The sequence below is a fragment of the Micromesistius poutassou genome (assembly GCF_964030765.1).
Source record: "Micromesistius poutassou genome assembly, chromosome: 3".
Lineage (NCBI taxonomy): Eukaryota > Metazoa > Chordata > Actinopteri > Gadiformes > Gadidae > Micromesistius > Micromesistius poutassou.
Genome location: NC_140273.1, coordinates 16,313,635 through 16,335,798, shown reverse-complemented (window position 1 = coordinate 16,335,798; position 22,164 = coordinate 16,313,635). Strand labels below are relative to the sequence as shown.

At 46.4% G+C, this 22,164-nt stretch overlaps 1 protein-coding gene across 1 annotated transcript; it reads right to left on the bottom strand.

Annotated features, from left to right (window-relative positions):
* Positions 1-4,189: 4,189 nt before the first annotated feature.
* LOC311340097 (protein kinase C beta type-like) lies at positions 4,190-21,945 on the bottom strand. The gene is made up of 17 exons (XM_084464962.1): positions 21,457-21,945; positions 20,646-20,677; positions 15,365-15,447; positions 12,220-12,331; positions 11,495-11,623; positions 10,756-10,912; positions 10,062-10,196; positions 9,835-9,931; positions 9,384-9,533; positions 9,000-9,173; positions 8,586-8,677; positions 8,151-8,213; positions 7,897-8,035; positions 7,444-7,524; positions 7,189-7,296; positions 6,523-6,663; positions 4,190-5,997 (listed from the first exon to the last, which is right to left on the bottom strand). The coding sequence occupies exons 1-17, from the start codon at positions 21,621-21,623 to the stop codon at positions 5,845-5,847; spliced, it is 2,013 nt and encodes a 670-aa protein (XP_084321088.1). The 5' UTR covers positions 21,624-21,945; the 3' UTR covers positions 4,190-5,844.
* Between the last annotated feature and the right edge of the window lie 219 nt (positions 21,946-22,164).

The following is a 22,164-nucleotide window of genomic DNA, read 5'->3' as shown; positions in this document are numbered from 1 at the left end:
CTTGACCTTCTCCCTACCAGTCCCAGATCTCAAAAAAGTGGTCTTCTCCAGTGTTCAACTTGCAACGAGTTGAAATCGACCGAGCAAATACACTGCTCGAGTTGAAATAATAATGTGCGCATTCTCTCCGGACGTGCACTTTGCGCGTTAAGAGTTGGTTGCTTTATTTAAAGTTGAGTGCGAGCCAGGAGTAGTTTCCGTTGAACATCCCAGATGTAGTTTCAGACTCCAGAGAATCTAAGTCAATGATCCGAGGATTTGGCAGAAAATCCTAAGTATCTTTGACGGAGCAAAAGTGTAGGAGGAAATCCAAAAAATCTGCAGGTTCGTAAAACCATAATTCAACCCCTTTGATGAGTGCCGCTTCGGTCCTTTGCTCTGCTCATCTGATCCCGCCCTTTGGAGCGGCTGTGTGTGTTCTTGTTTTGTCAATGGCGGGGCTAAGCGCCCAGAGAGACACCACCCTAACAGTTATACTCCACCAGCACCTCGGAGAGCTCCCCCTGTCCCTCCACGGAATCCCTCTTCTCCATATTAATAACTTGAATTTGAATAATAATAAGAATTTGAATCTCTATCTAACTCGGTGATCAAGAAAATGATTCCAATCGTTTGCCATTGCCAAGAAGGCCCCCAGGTCATTTCAACCCAGCCAAGAATGAATAGGCTTTGAAGATTGACCAAAAAATGAGTCATCAATAAATAAGTATTAGAGCTCGATCAACAGAAGCACGGGGACTGAGAAGCCGGTACCAAATGGCTCACAACACATTGTTTTCTCGGTCTTTGATTAGATCAGATGGTTTACAAAAGGGTTGGATTTGAAGTGTCTGTGAGCCTATTTATCATGGCACACCGCATAGGAAGCCATCACTGCCGGGAAGGTCACTAACAAGGCTCAATCCTACTTGATTTTGATCCGCTTCCTATTTTTAGGTTCCCCATCCACAGATACCATAACCTGAGCTCCTCTGGCGCGCTGCGACCTCTCTCGGCAAGGGCAATTTTTCTTTCACCTTTGGCCTGACCTCACAAGGTTACCTGGGTGATAACTGGATGAATACATCCTCCCTGTAGGCCTACTCAGTGTAACATGTCAGGGTTATATGACTTCAAAGTAGCAACTTATAACATTTCGTTGGTCTATTTTAAAATAATTCAGTCAAATACATAATGACTGAACATGATAAATAGTATTCCGAAATATTGATAAAAATCAGCTTTCCGAAATGGTGACTGAAAAGTCGTCAATTTAGCAGGGTGTATCCTGTGCTTATGACTCTCAAGTATCTCAATTCCCCACAAATGAAGTGAAACAAATACACAGGGAGGGGGCAGCATTATTCAAATCATTTCTTTAATTTCAATGTTAGGTATCATAGTATCATAAAGTCTGTCTCCCACACTGAGGTAGAGACATTGCATGCAACACACATGAAGACCATCACAGACCACTCCCCTAAGCCTCTTCACAAGAGACATCCTTCTTCCAATCCCCCCCCCCTCCCTCCCTCCCCATTTCCATAACAACCCCCCCTTGACCTCTTGCATAGTTAACACTGAAACTGTTTTTTTTATTCATTATAATAATTCTTACACCCCTCCCCCCCCACACACACACTGTTTCAAAAGAGACATGAACTAGAGATGGAGAGGGGCAACGCCACTTTGAGAGAGAGAGAGAGAGAGAGAGAGAGAGAGAGAACAGGAGTAGAGTAGAATATAAATAATCTTCAGTGGGTATACGGTGGTGGCCAAAGGGAGACTATACTAGGAGAGAAGGTGGAACCAAAATCCATCAGAGGGGGGGGGGGAGGGGGGCGGGGGGGACTGCAGATGTGAATTAGCTTAAAGCTATAGTCTGGTACTGTGCACCAAATGTTGACATATGTTTTAAACTGTACATGGTCCCTTATATACCAATATATCTACATCTATATCGATCAATCCATCGATATAGATATATTTATATATACACACACACACACACACACACATCATAAAAAACATGGTATGTAAAAAATAAAAGGAATCACCACAGAGATGTGTGTACATTACCATGAAGACCACCTCTATCTCTAATCTCATCTACATTTACACAAACGCACAGATCATTCAGTTATTACACAGTCTTGTATAATATATATATACAATATATATCTATATATATAGTCATTTCATACAATCATAAAGATGTTCTCTGACAAAAGTGTTGCCAAACATATTCTGCATTGCATTGCAAACATCTTGAGAGAGCCTTTCGGAGTGTATCAAACGTCTGACTTTTTCGCGTGGACGTGTGAACTCTGACGCTTACCGGTAAATTCAAGACACTGCGGTTTATCTAGGACAGCAAAAAGCAAATTCTTAAGAGCTAACCGCTAACATGGCATGCATAGAAGAGCTGCACCACTGGGATTGTATTGGCCTTCATCATCACGTAACGCAACGCACCGTACGCACAGTGCCAGACTGTGGAACAGATATTTGGGAGAACATTTATTGCATCAAGTTGGAAGACAAAACATGCTTAGAAGACTACGTTTCATTTTTTTTTTTTTTTACGACTGAAATTAGGCATGAGCTTATAAAATAACAAAGGAAAAAAAAACGACGGATCCCAAAACATTCTTTGCCTCCACGGCCGGCCTGACCCCGGGTGTAAACATACGTGACGCATCGATCGTGGAATGTTCATGCCCCAACTCTGACTGCGGCCGAACAGAAGGAATCAAAGGGACACTGCCCACCGATCAATAGCACGCGCAGTCACTCTGGCTCCTGATTGCTGGCCTTCTATTGAGCTGACGGCCACAAGGCCCTGTGATTGTGACGCACACACACACACAGACCCACGTACCCCTTTAATGTCGGATCCAGTAATGCACATGGACCCTTCGATAGCCTCACCCCTGTCTGCCTTAAGTGACTAGCCGTGTGTGTGTGTGTGTGTGTGTGTGTGTGTGTGTGTGTGTGTGTGTGTGTGTGTGTGTGTAGGCAGGTTGTGTGAATGCACGTGTGTGTGTGTGTGTGTGTGTGTGTGTGTGTGTGTGTGTGTGTGTGTGTGTGTCCTTGAAAGAGGTATCCGACGACGTGACCTTCATGAGACAGACAGGATGGGACTGATGTCACGGCCGGGGGGGGGTGGGGCGTGGTGCGTGGAGGTGGAGGCAGGCAGTTTAGACTTGGATGATGAACTCGGGGTTGGTGTAGGAGAAGCCCTGGAACTCCGTCTGGTCCAGGTTCATGATGAACAGCTTGTCGGTGGGGGTCAGCTCCACCGCCATCTTGGTGAACTCCTTGTCAAAGTTGCCCACGTCCCTCCGAGATTTCTGGAGGGCGAAACGGTGCAGGAGAGGGGGGGGGACGGAAATGGGGCAAAGAATGGAGGCGGGGAGGTGGGGAGGGGGGAGATAAGAGGAAGGGAGGAGAGGAGGAGATTGAAGAGTGTTAGTATCGTTAACTGATATCGGTTTAGAAAAGGCACTCATGATGAAAAGAGGTTGAGAGGTGAGGGTATTTTTTGATAATGCGGTGAAACGAGGTGCTGTTTGCATAGACACCCACAGCGGGAAACCTCCCAGTTCATAGACAGAAAAAAAATACCTGCTTAGAAAAAGATCCATCCAGAGGCGCTACATAACACGGTAATCAATAAATTAATAAAAGCACTCAGAAGTGCACAAGCACACATAAAAACACACGCACACGCACACACGCACGCGCACGCACACACACAAAGCCAGAGACCTGTTGGGACAGTTCGACAGCACAGACATTGAGCCAGGACAAAACTCCCAGAAGAAGGCGATAGAGACATAGAGGAGTGTTCTGAAACAAGACAGCCAAACACTGCGGAAGCGGTCAGGAAAGGGACCGGACACATCTATAAAAGGAAGTGAAGCGGCACACCTCAGGCAAGACACATGTATACGTAGAAGACACAGATGTACATCGAGGTTGACGTCCTACCTCCTCGTCTCCCTCTCTTTCTTTCTCTCTCTCTCTCTCCCCCAACAAGGCTTCCGTCTGTATAGAGGTTGGGGCTGGAAAGATTTCAAACCAAGCCCCTGGATCCATTTGAGGGCCTTATAGTTCTTCCCAAAGGGGTGACAACGTGTGTGCATGTGTGTGTTTGTTCCACGGTCTACCGAGAGATCATGTAGTAAGACAAGGCAACACAGAACAAACTGGTAGGCACCATTGAGTATATTAGCAGTTTTCAGTCAAACAGCAGAATTAGACAATCCACAGTGACATCCCTGACTCTCATTCAAAAACCTCTCTCCCAGAATCTCTCTCGGATAGTCTTATCATACATTCCTTATTGTTATATATATATATATATATATCGTCAACAACACCTTTAGCATCGGCACACATCAGGACTTTCTAAATCCTCGTAAAATCTAATTGCTTAATGACCCGAGCACAATCTGCCATGTTCATCGGTAAACATTGGGGAACAAAAAGGCAGGGTCTTATTTTGTCTTGCCGTGACACTAATTAATAAACCAGACGAAAAAACAAAGTTTGAACGTTGGTCGTCCACTGCGCTTCTCTGGTTATAAACGGACTCTGGACCGGACATCAAAATATATATCCAGCTTCCTCTTTAAAAATATTTCTAATGCACTTTACTCAACTATACCACTGTATTGTGTTATTGTAGGACAAACAAGTTGTACTGAGTCATTTGAAATGGCAAAATATGTCCCTTTCTCACAGCTATGGCAGGCAAGTATTTTTCCTCAATATCCTAAGAAAGAAAAATCTTTTATTTTTTGGCACAGTTGAAGATGCTTCTTTGAGGTTATAACTACAAACCATGTGTTGAAAAGTATTTCTCCAACATTATCTAGTTAAATTTGTCACAATTTAGTCATTTTTCATTTCCATTCTTTCTTTTAAGAATTAACCAATATTTTTGAGGACAGGACAATTTGTCTCATTCTTCAGCCTAAATCATAAACAAAGCAGGGTTGTATGGCAAATACTTTCAGTAACGATTGCAAAGACCAAGTGGCTTTAAGCCGATTGCCCTCCCACACGCAACAACCTCCATTTGTAGTCAAGTCATAACACAAATTAGCAAATATTTGTTAACACCACCACAATATTGATTCAACAGAACGTTCAAATTGGAGCAGTTTTTGGTCCTAAAAACAAAAAGAGGTTAACAGTACAAAGGAAAAAATAATTAGTACTCACAGAACTGGGATACAAAATGTCGAGCTTTCACTTGTATGACCATTACACTTACACAGTATCAATGTTGAAGATGCGTCAGCATAGTACACCATGAATATTAACGTTAGGTCTTCACAATCAGTTTACAACATGTCAATTGCGTCACTAAGACAGTTCAGGCACGGATCGGCCCTGAACAATTAACTAGTCGGAATTATCTTTTCCGAACAGGAGGACACGCAATACAGATGAACGCGCCACATGCATGCCGCCGAGTGGGTGGACTTCCAGTCAAAACGCCCTCCTGCACTAAATAATGAGGTTGGAAGAGCTCGATGATATGGTCTTAGCTCTCAGCGCAGCTTTTAAGCATCAAATAATTACTCACGGTAGACAAAATGGCTTGGTAGCCTACTAGGAACATTTCACTAATTAGGCTGTGTTCCGACCTTTCTCCCCCCGCACCCGTGCAGGATATGATGTGTACACAGAAGAGGAGATCTGGCATGTTCGGTTCTAGGTGTTGGTGAAATGTTCAATGGGTTTTTTTTAACCGTGTTGAGGCTGCCCGGATATGACATGAGGATGCTGGGCAGGGGGCGGGGGCTGGAGGGGGGGGCGGGGCGGGGCTAGGCCCTGATTGGTGGGGTATGGTCAGTGACTCGTGAGGGAGAACTCGGAGTTAACAAATGAGAAGCCGTTGAATTCTTCCTGGTCCAGGTTGGCTATAAGCTCCTGGTCGGGGGGGGTCAGCACGGGGGGGTGGCGCGTGAAAAAACGGTCAAAGTTCTCCGCGTCACGCCCGCACTGCCATGGGGGGAAAAAAAGGAGAGAGAGAGAGAGAGAGAGAGAGAGATAGAGATAGAGATAGAGAGAGAGAGAGAGAGAGAGAGAGAGAGAGAGAGAGAGAGAGAGAGAGAGATGAAGGGATGGCGTGAGTATGACGGGATGATGGATGGAACAAAAACAAACACACAAGGGGGAAGAAAAAAAAAGAGAGACAACTAAAACATGATATCAACCAATCAAAATCAGTCACAGCCGAGACTGGATTTCCATTGGTCCATATGTAAGCCAATGGCATATCAGTTTCATCATTGGTGACTGCAATTTTTTGGAATTGGTTTCCTGTTGCAGTGAGCAATGGTGGAAAAGACGTTTGGGACTTGGGGCAAGGATGAGTGAGTCCGTTCAACTTACCTGCTGTCATGGAGCGTATACACATTATAAGAAAGCACTATATACGTCATATCATATCAAAAGATTCATGATTGTATTTGAGCATCGCAATTTATCAGTGTGTGTGTGTGTGCGCGCTTTTGTCCCACTCACAGATTTAGGTTTGAACGGCGGCTGGACCTCCTTGTTCTCCAGCTTCTCCCAGTCGATGTAGCGGAAGAAGGCGTGCTCCTTTATGTCCCTCTCCCCCTCCGGTCCGCAGCCCAGACGCTTCCCTGGGTGCTTGGTCATCAGCTTACACACAGACACACAGGCGCACACGCACACACGCACACACGCAGTCACAGACACAGACACAGACACACACACACACACACACGCACACACACACAATGTTATATATCAAAGTAATTGTGTTCACTGTGCCTGTTAAAGCACTTTGTCAACTTTTATTTCATCCTGATCTCTGAGTTCACAAGGATCAGCCTGGCCTCGATCCTGTGAAAACATAAAAACGCCGGCACCAATCAGGACTTGGGTGAGGGAGTTTAGGTTCAGGATGACCGCGGAATGCCACAGTCAGCCGAATTTTATTAACAATGCTGGCGACAAAAGCTTGGGACGCGACTGAGCAATATAATCCAAAATAGACTGAATTACGATGTCACAGGATTGTCAGATATCTGCACTTTTTCTCTGAATAGTTTTGCTTTCTACCAGGTTCGGACAGATTGACATTCATTGAGTCAAGGAAAATTGAAGCTTGTGTTGAAATAGTTTTTCGTGTTAGTTTTCATGCGTCGCAGAGTGCATCGTTACCCCTTTGCAAATGGCGACGGCCTCTTTGGACATGGACTTGGGGTAAGAAACGTGGTGCTCCATGATGGACTGGAACAGCTCGTCCTCATCCTCGCCATCAAACGGTGGCTGGGAAGGGCCAAAACACAAACCAATGAGTTATGAGATAACTCATTGAATGATGAATGAGTTACCTCCACGTTGATACAATTCCAAACGTCTAAACAGAATAAAAATGGCTTTATGAATCCATGCGTCACACAGGCAGATACGCACCTGTCCTGCCAGCATCTCGTAGAGCAGCACGCCAAAGGCCCACCAGTCCACAGACCGCCCGTACGGCTGGTAGGCTATAATCTGAAGCACACAAAAAGCATGGGATACGGGATTTGGTAGTAGTAGTGTGCGCACACACACACACACACACATCTCTAAACTAATGCAATTGATCAACAAGGATTTGGTAGTAGTAGTGCGCACGCACGCACACGCACACACACACACACACACCATATAAAGTCCGTGCAGAAGGTAGGCTGCAAAAGGTAGGCTGCTTAAAGAAGCGTGCGATGACACACACACACTCTAAACTAATGCAATTGATCAACAAATCATTCAACGCCTGTTTCGGGACCATATACTGTACATGTCCTTGACTAAAACTACGCAAAAAAAAAGTGTTTTTTGTGGCGAGTTCCGCAGAACCAACGCCCCGGCCCAGAGCCTCACCTCGGGGGCGATGTAGTCCGGTGTGCCGCAGAAGGTCTTGGTGGTGACTCCGTCCATCATGTTCTCCTTGCACATGCCGAAGTCCGCGATCTTTATATGGCCCTCCGAGTCCAGCATGACGTTGTCCAGCTTCAGGTCCCTGAGGAGAGAGAGAGAGAGGGGGGGGGGGATGCCGGTGTGTGTCGTTTGTACACGAACACCCTCGACACCGGGGGCGTTGGTTGGTCACGTCCCGTGTTGACGTCTGGACTCACCGATAGACGATGCCTTTGGAGTGCAGGAAGAAAAGGCCGATGGCGATCTCGGCAGCGTAGAACCTTCAGGGAACAGAGGAGAGCGACGGGTTGCATTCGTGTACCCGTGGGGGGGGGGGGGGCATCAGCTCAGGAGGCAGAGCGGGCTCGGCTGGTAACCGCAGGGTTACCAGGTTCCAATCCCCGGAGTGTGAATGTGGTGCGTGAATGGGTGAATGTCAGTCAACACTGTAAAGCGCTTTGGATAAAAGCGCTATGTAAATGAGGACCATTTACCGTTTTACCCGTGTCAGGGAGAGTATATTATATATGGTTCGCAAGCACATTTGCTTTCGGGTTCTGCCACAACATAGTAGGTTCTGCCACAACATAGTAGGACTAATGGATCCCAGAGTCATATCGTCCCGACGTGCCTGTGCGCGTGTGTGTACTTACACAGCGTGGGGCTCCTTGAACTTGCCCACTTGCTGGATCTGGTACATCAGGTCGCCACCGTTGATGTACTCCATCACAAAGTACAAGCGGTCCTAGGGCACGGATCAGGAGCAGAGAGAGGAGTTGGCTGGGCTGGGCGGCTCATATAAACAAACAACAAACAAACAACCCGATACCAATCTTTTTTCTGTTCAAGACCTTGTGCACCACCGCAACGATCTGAACTACTATAATTTATTCATTTATTAGCAACTGCTTTTGCCTAAGGAGTCAGATACAAGTCGTCAAGGAGACTGGGACTCTTGCTCAAAGGATGGCTGCAGGTTTGTGCTCCAGGTTTGGGTTGGACCCTGTTTTATGGGGGGGGGGGGGGGGGGGGGTGAGTCATCCCTACCCGGGTAGTGTTGGTCCTACCATGGTCTGGAAGCAGGAGTGCAGGTGGGTGAGGAAGGGCGGCTTCCCGGACAGGGCCAGCACCCGCTTCTCCACCATGGTGCACTCCACGTCGTCGTCCTGGATCACCACGTCCTTCTTCAGGATCTTGATGGCGTACAGCTCCTCGGCGCCCTTGCGCTCCGCCAGCATCACCTGCGGGAACGGAACGCAGAGCGCGGCCAGGTGGGAGCTTCAGTCCACTCCGGGTTTATTTCTAATCCGAATCCCATGACCATCGGGACTCGGTACCGATCGCTAAACGTGTACACATCGACCAATGACTCCTCCCACACGTCGACCGCGTGGCGGCACGGTGGCGCCTCATGTGTTTGGCGTGCGTCGGGCGTAGCGCGAAGGACCCACCTTCCCGAAGCTGCCCTTGCCCAGCACCATGATGAAGGTGAAGTCCGACAGCTTGACGCGGTCCTGGTTTCCGTTGCTGTCGTACCGGCACACCGAGGAGGAGGAGGAGTCTCCGCCCCCGCTGGGCTTCCCCGGGCCCACCCGTGCCCTCTGGAGGGAGAGAGAGGGAGGGGGGGGCGGTCATTGGATAGGCCCGTAGAAAACACACGGGCCTCGGGGCAACAGTCTGTGCTGTGGTTTGAAGCTGATCTTGAAATATATAAAAGGGGATGGGCGATTATCACGACAATTATGGGGAATTCTACCCAATATCGATCAATATCTACACATGCTTATGAATTCAAAACACCGTTATTGAGAGAGTCTAACTGAGGGTCATTGCGTTGGACTAGTTGACCAGTTAAATGATTGCCCGCCCCCTCGAGTACATCGACGCACAAAAATCTCACACCTCAAACTTTTGACGCAGCTCCTCGTTGCCCTCTTCGCCCTCGGGCTGCACGGGGACGTTGAAGTATTCCCCTTCCTCCTGGCCCAGGAGCTTGAACCTAGGAGCCGCGTTCAGAGCAGAGCGGAGGAGAACGCGTCAGGCACGGACGCGGAAACGCACATCGTGGAGGTCCAGATGGTCCCCTGGCACAGCCTCACCACCCACCCGCCCGCCCACCACTCTCTTACCATCCGTCGACGGCTTGTTTCTGGAGCTCTGAGATGCCGAAAGAGAGGGACCCCATGAAGTCGTTTCTGCTGGTCAGGTCCCAGTCCCAGATCTCTACGGACAGCCGGCGGTCTTTGTCCATTTCTTTCAACTTGCTGGTGGGAGGATGAGGAGGATCACAAACAGACGGGTCAAAGGAATACCGTAGTGTGGCAACAACCAGAAGAGGTTAGAAGACGCAAGCGTGCGTAAAGAGTTCCACCTAAAAACGTGAACTTGCACCTTCAGTTTATCTGGTTTAGTTGTATTTCTGGCACCCACATTAAAACCGTTTTGATAGCATACACAGCTCGCACTGAACACAAAACAAACTGGTACATAACAAAGCTAATACAGTGCTACAGCTCCTCTGTGGAGGCGACCCAGAAATGAACGCGGTCGCAACGGACAAAGACAGAAAATTGGGGACAGGGTCAGCTCAATGTGCCCCAGTTACCTCAGAGCCTCTCTATACAGACACAACTCTAAAAACCCCATGCCAAATATAAACCCGGCTTCTGTTTATTCATGAGCAGCGATACAAACATCGCGGTGTGTTCTAGTGGCTCTTTAAAGTAGATGAGCCCCTGTGTCGAGTCCCCCCCCTGTCCCAGTTCTGGTCAACAGAAGACCCCCGAGAGGGATGACACAAGGGGGGGGGGGGGGGGGACTCACAAAGTGAAGGTCTCGTTCCACGTTGGGTTGAGGCAGCATTTGATGGTCTTGGTTTTCTGCTTGCTCTCGCTCTTGGGGTCCGGGATCAGCTTCAGCTTGACGTAGGGGTCCGACAGGCCGTTGGGGTCCATGGGCACCAGATTCCTGGCCTCTTGGACTGCGGGGGGGGGCAGAGGGGAGAGAGGGAGAGAGAGAGAGAGAGAGAGAGAGAGGAGGAGAGAGAGAGAGAGAGAGAGAGAGAGAGAGAGAGAGAGAGAGAGAGACAGAGAGGAATATTGTGAAGCTCACAAAGAGGTCATCACCCGTTTGTTGTCTTGTCCACCATCTCCTACAGGACATGAAGGTGCTTCTGACTTGCTGTACAGGGCTTATGTAGAACACACCGCTCCGTCGAGGTGTGTGTGTGCTTACTATAACTACAGCTATATGCAGGTCAACCTTTTTTGGAGCATGAGGAAGCCAGAGGGGAGTGGATCGGAGGGACAGTCAGGTAGAGGCAGAGAAAGGACTTCTAGAAATACAGAGGTAGGGCCGAGGTCCTCTGCCCTACAGGGGACTATTTCTAAGTGGCGCAGTCGTATTATTGATTAACTAATGGACTTTCCAGTTTCGTGCATACCTTCAGGAGGATCGTATTAAGAGGCATCTCTGTCAATATTAGACATTGTTTTGTATTTAGCAGCGAGTGGGAGAGAGAGCGAGAGGCGAGAGAGAGAGAGAGAGAGAGAGAGCGCTCTACCGGTGACAGTGAGAGCTTCCTCCACCATCTTGGCAGCGATGTAGATGCGTCCTCTCCTCTCCGTGTGGTCTGTTCCACACAGGCTGGGGACATTAGCCACACACCGCTTGTGGATGTTCATCATGCAGTCTGGGAGGACGGGAAAGAAAAGACAGACAATACATAAGAACAGTTGATGTATTGTTTATGTTTATGTTCATGTACCCTTACCTTCAAGGGTAAGGGTCCATGAACACGTGTCATCCTATTGATAGTTAGATAGTTGATCGTTTTAAACAGAACTATTTACTAGAAGAGTGAATAAACATCGCCGACAAAATGACGTCTTGTGTGCTTAAATAAACAGGAAGGAGAAATATAAACACATGTTTTCTCCCCTATGCCCACTAGATGTCAGAATGCTGCGATTATTGGCATTCCCTTTGAGGGGGGGGGAGGAGGGGGGGGGGGTTTATTTAGAAGGGAAAAAAAAACAACTTCCTCAAATTGAACAGTGAGCAGTTAAATATAGCGCTGTGCATCTTTATAGTAAATCTAGAGGAAAGAGGAAGACCCAGTGTCGCTTACAGAACACAGAACGAGAGCGCTCTCCCCAGGAATACATACAACATACGTCATCTTTTAAATGAAATACAAGCAAAGGCGGAAGAGGTCGTTGACAAGACATGGTGGTGGTGTGGTGGTGTTGTGGAGAGGGGGGGGGGGTGGGGGGGTGAAGTACATACGGTCACATTTCATGCCCTGGTGTAGCAAGCCATAGAGGAGAGAGCCACAGTGGTCGCAGAAGGTGGGACTGGAGTAGGTGTGGACTTTAAACTTGTGTTTACTACGAGGGTCCTGCAGAGGGAAGATGGAGAGAAGAGAGAGGGAGAGAGAACACAGGAGGAAGGAGAAGAGGGTAAAGTTCACCATAAAGCAGGTCGTTCAAGGATGAACGGGCACAAATATCTGTGTGTGTTTAAGGCTCCTGTGGAGGGGGTGAGGGGGGGTGGGGGTACACAAATTGACAAAGCGCAGCGATAAGGGAATATCACATGACCATCAGTTGGGAGTTGCATCACTTCCCCAATCTTGCAATATAGGTGTGTGTGTGTCTGTGTGTGTCCCTCAAAGAGAAACTGGTTCATTAAGTTAAAGCAGCCAGGCGGCAAAACTCTCTTGTCATTAAATCTTTTGTGTGTGTGTGCCTCTGCGCGTGCGTGCACCTGTGTGTGTGTGTGTGTGTGTGTGTGTGTGTGTGTGTGTGTGTGTGTGTGTGTGTGTGTGTGTGTGTGTGTGTGTGTGTGTGTGTGTGTGTCAGACACATACAACAAGTGAAGAGAAGTACAAAGGCCGTGCTGATCTCACCATATTTATTAATATCCACATTCGTCAGCAGCATGGTTAATTATTGGCTGCAAAATCTATATTTAACCTGAGCCATGGCAAAAAAATAGGTAATTTATGAACCGAGAGTAAGATAATATACGTATGGGGACTCACATTGATATGGCGAAGGTATATCAATCACGTGAATCCGACTGAAATCGGGGGTTAAATGATCCGAGTCAGCCAGAGCCCACATTCATTTTATTTTTTTATTGAGTTTCATTTCAACTTTCTATTCTGATCATAGTTCCTCAAAGTGAGGAAGTCGTCCTATGTAATCAGATGAGTCTCAACAGAAAGAAGGAACAGAGGACGTTTGAGGACGCCCTTAGACGTCCGTGTCAGACACTGCTCCTCAGACTAAAAGAGTTTCTGTCAATTCATCAAGTTTCAACCTCACATCCCAGGATAAATACAAAAATAATGATCAAATGTTAACAGTTAACAGGAGCCCTGAAGGCATGCCGTTGATTGTTCTGATTAATCCTTGACTTGTCACTGACATGTCACTTGTCAGGTGAAGAGATGATTCAGCTTATAGTGCTTTTGTAAATGGAAGAGACACAGATGTTGTTCAATTACTAGGTGTCTGCCACAGGCTTAGATTGAAGAAAATCAGGCAGTTTTTGCTCTTAAAGGAGTGCGATTGGATGTAGGCCTCAATTTGTTCAATATTGTTTGATGATTTATGTAAATTATAGTCAGACACACATTGACTGACTCAAACTTCACTCGGCCAACGGTCTGCTCTTACTAAGTGCTCCTAATGTCTTGTATCCCCCCGCAGCTCAAAAGGATTGGCGTTTTGAGACTTTCATATCATCTCATCGTGGACCTCGCTGCATCAGATGCAGTGCCGTTGTCGGGTTGTTGTACATTTTACTTCTGTTACAAACTAGACCATTTTACGAAATACATATTTATTCATATTTCTTTTTACAATTTGATTGTCTGTCAGTTTCGATTCGTGTAGCAAATCCAACAAGCTACTGCTTTGTCATTGTGTCGTTTAAATGCCCTTAATTATGTTGAAATGTATTGGGGATGAGGATGAAGATGGTGGGAACAGGTGAGAATGTCAGGGCCTGTAATAATTGCCACATAAATACATTGAGCCTGGGGCAACTTTGACCCAGTTTGCTGCCCAAAGTTGAGGTTATCTTAGTCCATTCTGCCTTGGGCCAGGTATGTGCAATTGTATAGTTCCTTGAGACTTGAAACCTTTGAGCAGAGTTGTGAGCCATTAGCCAGTGGTATGAGGATCAGGTCATATGACATTGTATACTTGTTAAAAGTGTCTAAATCACAATGTGGTTCATACAGGTTAGTTCGCCCTTTGTTAAAAGCAATGTGCCTGGGTGACTAACTGTTGAAAAGGTCATGTTCACATTGCCAATTACTTCTGAATGACCCGAGGTCGTTTCAAATGACTGAGGTATTAGATGAATTTGTTTGTCCATTATGCAGATACAAATATTATGCACAATCAAAGACTATGCATGTTTGCATTCAATCTAGAACGATTCTGACATGGAAGACAGCATTTTACGATTTGAAGTCTGTTGTCTGGTTGTGTTTTTTTAACTGCTCCTAGGCTTCCATAGTGTTTTGTTGGGACATGAAGGAGGAAGACACTGCTCATGCAAATCTAGTGTGGGCACTATTCCCATACAAAGTCTGGCCCATTCAAGTAGATGTAATGACAGCTTAAAAAAACACAGAAAAAGCTGTCAGACCGGCCAGCCAGAAACCATCATACCTAAGCAAATAAAATGGAAGTTCTCCTTCCTTGCCTGAACAAAAAGAGGATGATTGCCATTTAAGAAGGTGTGACTAGCTGTAAAAGGTTAAGGCTTTGTATGTAAGGTCTTCAGTAGCACGTCTTTAAGGTAGCATAACCTACAGGGAGGTTTTGGGGAAGATCAGTCAAGTTTGTGATGAATGGGAGAAGAGAGAAAGTTTGTTTTGATGATGCACTAGTCTTCTTAAAAAGAAGATTGTGGGCATACGTCAATACAACATTGTGTTTATATTTTAGTTATGGCATAGATAAGAAGTATGGGTTGATATGTACGCTTGCACACTATAAATAGCAACACCAGTAAGATGAGATGGATGGGCAAGTCAAGGTGAAGGCACTAAGGAGTTCAAGGAGGATAAGGGCAATCTGACATCACATTTCATCAGCAGAAGGGGCTGCGCCGTGGAAGAAGCTCGAATCAATTAAATGGACTGAATCTGGTCTTCAGGTTTCCATTTTTTAAGCATTCATAAGAACTCTAAGACAAAATGCAAGGCCGCACAACAAGACAAGACCGAAGAACATGTGTCGTTTCATTCATGCATTAAGTATCCAAGTCATAATGCAAATTGAAATGAGGTTAGTTGTAAGACAGAGGAATACGTTGTGTTTCATTCATGCATTAAGTATCCAAGTCATAATGCACATTGAAAAGAGGTACGTGTCAAGACAGAAGAATAAGTTGTGTTTCCTTCACTTACGTCCGATGCAGGCCCCTTGTCTGCGCCTGGACAGGAGAAGGTGACGAACTCATGGCAGCGTTTGTGGACCACGAAGCAACACACTGGGAGAGAATGGGAGAGACAATGGCGGGACATTTGACACACTTTTACATGGATTTTCGGGATCACCTTCAAAACGTAAATACAAACTACACACAGCATGTTGCTAGAACTCCTTCCCTACAACCAATAGGGGAGGAGTGCCCAATACCCAAATTGTTTGCAAGTATGTGGGAAACAAAAAACAATAGTAATATTTATTTGCTGCAATAAGCATTAAGACATTTAGCATATGTTCAGAAAGTGTCAAATAACAGTGACGTTCTGATACATGTCAGTAAGGAGCAGGCAGGGGTTAGGCACCATGCACTACAGGGGATGATATTGAACCTGGCACCATTGAGCTGGTGCTTACCTCCACACAACCTTGGATAAAGGTTCCGGAGGCGTGGCTCGCAAGAAGAAAGGGCCTGCACTAAATCTCTGTGTAAATGTTCCATACAGAGCGTCAGCCATTAGTCATCCTTGGGGGCTCAACCTCAACCAACAACAACCGCGCGGGTTGGCCCAAGACGCTAACATGATGCAAACTGCGAAGAGGGAGACTTTCCCCGTAGGGGCGGGCCGTTGCTCTTCCAGCATTCCAGGCTATAGGTTAGGAGTAATTGATACACTGAGCACTGTCCTGGGGGGGGGGGGGGGGGGGCATTCATCCTTACACATTCACCTTCATAACATCTCAGCTCACTGGAGCCGTCCCAGCCACCACAGGTGACTAACTCCACTGCCTGAACGCGGGTGTATGAGTGTGAATAGTGAACTGAACTGGCTCATTGACGAGATTGTAGAAAGATAGTATCACAAGTGGATCGTCTCCAGCCCGCCTTTGGTTTATAGTAGAGCAAGATGCATGCATCGCTCAACTTGGACAGACTCACGCTCTGGATCTGGGCGAGCAGCAAGTTATGGAAACTCAATGAAAGGCAGAGTATATAGAGACAAACGCAAATATGTCGGAGTGTGCGTGCGTGTGCGTGCATGCATGCATGCATGCGAAGAGTAGGGGCCGGGGCACAGCTGGGTTTGAGCCAGTGTGTGAGGGAAGGAGGAATTAATTAAGTGTGTTGGTGGAAAGAGTAAACAGTAATGGCAAATAGAAGTGCTGGAGGTACAGCCATATAGACTAGAAGAAGAGGGCCAGACTTCAAAAACACGCTCATAAAACCATTACGTCATCCGTGCAGGACTACACACATTCCATTGACAAACAGGCCTAGTGACCTGCCCAGAAGGTATTTTGTCTGTTGCTTAGCAACATGGCTTAACACCTATGGGAGGAGTGTAGTTATGTTGAGTTCTTCAATTGACAGACAACATTATCAACAAATCTGATTTGTTGAAGTCACTGACAAGTTTACATGAATGTTCATGTTCCACAATCCAACTTGCCATCTACCACACATGCACACGCACACGCACACACACACACACACACACAATGAATGAATTTAATTTATCAAGCTTCCAATGCCACTCTAAGGCATAACAGTAGTTCTTATCGTGAGATTGACGCATGGCCAGTCTAGCCCTGTCCCGCCCACTGATGTGCTAGATGATCAAATGCACTTCAACGGTTTATCGTCAACCAAGCCTTGACACCGTCACCTTTGCAATAAAGAATAATTCAATTTTCTGAAACGAATAAAACCACTTAACCTTAATTTATGCATCATTTTCGAGTCGTTACGTAATCCTTGGAAGACCATTTCCACCAATGTGCGGTCCAACATGTGAGTTGCTTCAGAGAACTGCTCTGCTCCGATCGGTAGTGCGAGAGAAGACACACAGGGGAACTTACCTCGCAAATTGAAATTCCTATGAGTACAGTTGATTTAGCGAGCTTCTATCCGCCACAACAGGCCTAGTGAATCATCATGTTGATATGTTTATTAGCTTCTGGTTGCCTTTAAAAGTCAATTTTGACCTTTGGGGACACTTGACTCTTATCGTGGAGTTTTCTCAGGCGGAGTGATAAGGCGTGAGAAACCGCTCTTGAGCCCGTAGAGGCTTAGTCCCCGAGGGAGCTCTGCGGTCAAACATAGATTTCAATAAGCAATAGCATCTTCACAAGTATCATATTCCTTAAGTATTATCTGTTGCGCACCCTCATTGAAAGATTGGCGCATAGTATGATCATGTATAAACAACTATATTACAAGGGACAAATAGCTAGGCTAGACAAAAATATGTTGTTTTCTTACTACAGTACAGTATCAGATAGCATAACTGCTGCGTTTAAGTGTGTGCAACACGAGTGTCGTTTGTTTCCCCAGAGAAAATCGTGACTTAAAGAAACTGCTGACTTGAATACATTTTCTCGACAAATCAGAGCTCAGAGAGGCAAAAACAGCATGGTACTATGTGCAAATCCAAGGGGAGTTGGAGGCATTTAACCACAATTACAACTGAAGCATTCAGTTGTAATTGTATATTCATATAATATACAATTACAACTGAAGCACTCGGTTGTAATTCTATATTCATATATGCCGTCGTATTCCATGGAAATCATCACATCAGGGAACATTCCAGAGTGCAGTCAGCTGAGCGTTATCTAGCTTATATCTAGCCCTGTCCCCATAACAATTACAACTGAAGCATTCAGTTGTAACAATTACAACTGAAGCATTCCGTTGTAAATGTATATTGATATAATATACAATTACAACTGAAGTACTCAGTTGTAATTGTATATTCATATATGCCGTCGTGTTCCATGGAAATCGTCACATCAGGGAACATTCCAGAGTGCAGTCAGCTGAGCGTTATCTAGCTTATATCTAGCCCTGTCCCCGTCCGCCTGTCTGAACAGGAGGCTTGCATCCAGCACACAGAGGCAGAGGAAGCCTCTCAGCACTCACAGAGGTTAAACACAGTGTAATCGGGGAACTGAAAAATAAATGACCGTACTCGTAAGCCACCAGGCCATGCGTAGCAGAGGATACAGTACACGTTCACACGTGGACTCTACACAAATCTTCAATTCCATGCAGAATAAAGTCTTGCCACTTTATGTACCCCACTGAGATTGAGGGTTTTATCAATGACAGTTGTAGTATGTTTAATGACTGAGTAGAAAAAGCGACCAGGGAATTTTTAACTGCCACATCGAGAGGTGGTCGACATACAGCATGTATTAATGGGGTTATATGACTACAGGTTAAGAAGCATGGGTAAGTGTGCAGTCTTTAATAAGCAGGAGACTTGTTTTGGCCAAGCCACAGGTATGTCATCAAAGACTTCTGATCAATATCTAAATATAACTGTCTGACCTGCTGATCAATAGCAGCGATACTATTTCAGTTGTTGTTTACTGAGCAATCAATGGGCAGGATACTATTTCACCCACTGTCTGGGTTCGATCAATACCTTTTGACACCTAACAGAAATTAAAGTGTATCAACGTAGCCGTTAATGATGCCGATAGAAGAATACTTTACGTGTAAAACATGTCGACTCTTGGCGTGTGATTTTTCTAATCACTGCAGTGTTAGTGAATCATTATTTAGCTTTCACATCTTTACTAAAAATGACACACACACACACACACACACACACACACACACACACACACACACACACACACACACACACACACACACACACACACACACACACACACACACACACACACACACACACACACACACACACACACACACACCAAAGGTAATTTTAGCACACACCCACAAGGGTAGGCCACCAACTTTTGCATGCATGCATTTCCAGTCACCACACGTCTGGTACATGGGTTGTACATTCCTCTGACAGACAATGCAGTTGCATGTTTTTCTCTGCAAGACATCAAGCATTTGCTCTTTCTCCTTTCCCGTCCCTAAACTTGGTGAATTCAAACTAATTGGTTAGTTTCCGTCTCGTTTTCCCGCAGACAGCAGGAGAACAAGACGAAAACAAACATATTTGCGTTAGTTTTCATCCAACGCAGATTTTCTTCACACAGATTTTCTTGTTGTTACTCCTGTGTGATTAACTCACCAATGACGGTCAGTTATCCAGGCCTAATTGAAGGATCCACATTGTGCCACTTGATGGTTTTTGGTGTTACATATAGTCATTCTTTAATGAATAGTTCCATGCCACATAATGAACCTATCGCGTAGCTTTTATACAGTCTGTTTTTGTACATGTCTGTGTTTTCCTCTGCCTCTAGTATAATACACTGCGTCTACTTTCCATGATTCACATATTAATGTTGTTACTTAATTATTGACACACCCCAAACCTCAAAGTCCACTGTTGTATTATTGATGTTGATCCGTTTACCCACTGCATGTGTGGGCACATGTGTTGAATGTTGTGCTAATCATCGGATGAATAAGGATTGGGCCTGCACGACTGCATCCACTCTCTGCACACACTCCCACCCACACCCACACACACACAGCAACAGGAGGGTTAATTCTGCTCACTATTGATGGATTTCCTGCATCACCACAGAGATCTGTCAACAACAGTGGCGTCTAAAGGGTGACAGAACGTCTTTACTGGGTGAAATTGGTGCAAAATCATTCCAATTATTACGCTAACCAAATGTCCAATGACCTGTTGACTACAACAGGCTGCTTTTTAGGAGCTCAGCCATGAAAAGGCTGACACAACAGTACCGGCACATGACCTGTTGTTTGTGGTTTGAGACAAATCCAAATTAGAGGAAGGAATAGATACCGAAAGCAAAACAACGTGATAAAGTGAGGGCTGTACAAACTCAAAAAACACAAATGGCTTTTCTCTTGAAACAAAAAGAGGGCCATTACGGTCGTACACACAAGCCTCGTTGGAACACGTGTTGAAATAAATCACCCAGACCCATCCCTCTTCCACACCCATCTCCTTTGGCTATAACGCCGCCAGACGTCCAAGGTGCTCATCCAAATTCAGCTGCATGCTGCCCATCTGTCTCAGGCCAATGCCAGACTGCTCAACTTTCACCAGTCAGTTCTGCTCCTCTTGGATCTTAAATTATTCTGCAGCCAAGAACGTGAGAATGTTCTTGGTGAACATTCGCACACTCTCGGAACAGTTTCCCTCTGCTTTCTGTGCAGCCTTTCTCGTGACAATATGGTCGGCCACATCAACAGCCCTTAAATGGCTGGTCGCCCATATTTTTTTATCACACTTTGAACATCCTCCCACACAAGCGTAGATAGTACAGACGTTTTGAAGTGAGCCATGCGCTTACCTTGGCACTGAAATCCTTGCTTCCCGAAGCCCCTGCAAAACAAATAGAGATGATGTCAATTCAAATGCATACATATTAAAATCACTCTGACTCCCATTTCACGCGCACACACACACACACACACACACACACACACACACACACACACACACACACACACACACACACACACACACACACACACACACACACACCTTATATCTCTCTCACAGACACACACTATCTCTCTCACACGCACACTCAATTGATATCTCTCTCAGACGCACAGACACACTCACACTCACACACACACACACACACACACACACACACACACACACACACAGCTGTTGCCGCAACAGTGGGGCCTGTGTCTTGAACTGCATTCCTTCACCTGTCCTACTACACCAGAGGTGGATATCGGGTGGATGTGGCACCAAAGAAAAAAAAAACATGCAGCGCAACGGCGGCTCTGCGGCAACCGATACACATCGCCCACAGGGCCGGGGATATTGTCGCATTGTACAACATGAGGGCACGGCGCAACGCAGCCTATGCTACAATGTGACCGAGTGGCGCCCCAGCTGTGTCTGTGTGTACGCCCGTGGAGGGGGCCCCCTGAAACATCCGCAGCAGCAAGTGAATCACCTGTGTCCTGCGGTCTCTATCGCCTTGTCACACGGAGACGCCAACCGCGTCGGTCGCTCACCCAATTATACACACTCAATCGCGCGCGCACGTTCCACAAACACACACACACACACACACACACACACACACACACACACACACACACACACACACACACACACACACACACACTCACACTCACCATATAAAGTCCGTGCAGTGGCTGCAAAAGGTAGGCTGCTTAAAGAAGCGCGCGATGAACTTGTGGTTCTTGACTTCGTGCACGTTCTTCTGTCGAAGGGCTCCCTGTCGGGCGAAGCCGCGCGCGCTCTCCGGTGCCTCTCCGTCGTCGCTGCTTGGGTCAGCCATCTTAACGACGAAGAAGCGACGGTTTAGATGGAGAGAGGGAGAAAAAGCTGTTCGAGGGACGGACTGCCAGTGAGAATGCGTTGCCGTGTAGGTGCCCCCTCCTCCTCTCCTCTCCTCTCCTCCACCCCGCTGGCCGCAAGAATGTCAGCCGGGGTTCCCGGTTGTCGCGCTACGTCCAAATCGCGATGCTGCTGCTGCTGTTGCTGCTTCCGGCTGCTCCACGCGCCGCTTACCTGCTTCCCTGTTTGCTACACTGTGTTGCTTTTTTTCTCTCTCGCTGTGTATCTCTCTCTCTCTCTCGCTGTGTATTTCTCTCTCTCTCTCTCTCTCTCTCTCTCTCTCTCTCTCTCTCTCTCTCTCTCTCTCTCCCCCCCCCTCTCTCTCTCTCTCTCTGTATATCAGTGCGTGTGCGTCTCTCTCTCTCTCTCTCGCTCTCTCTCTCTCTCTCTCTCTCTCTCTCTCTCTCTCTCTCTCTCTCTGTATGTCAGTGCGTGTGTGTGTGTCTCGCTCTGTCTCTCTCTCTCTCACACACACACACACA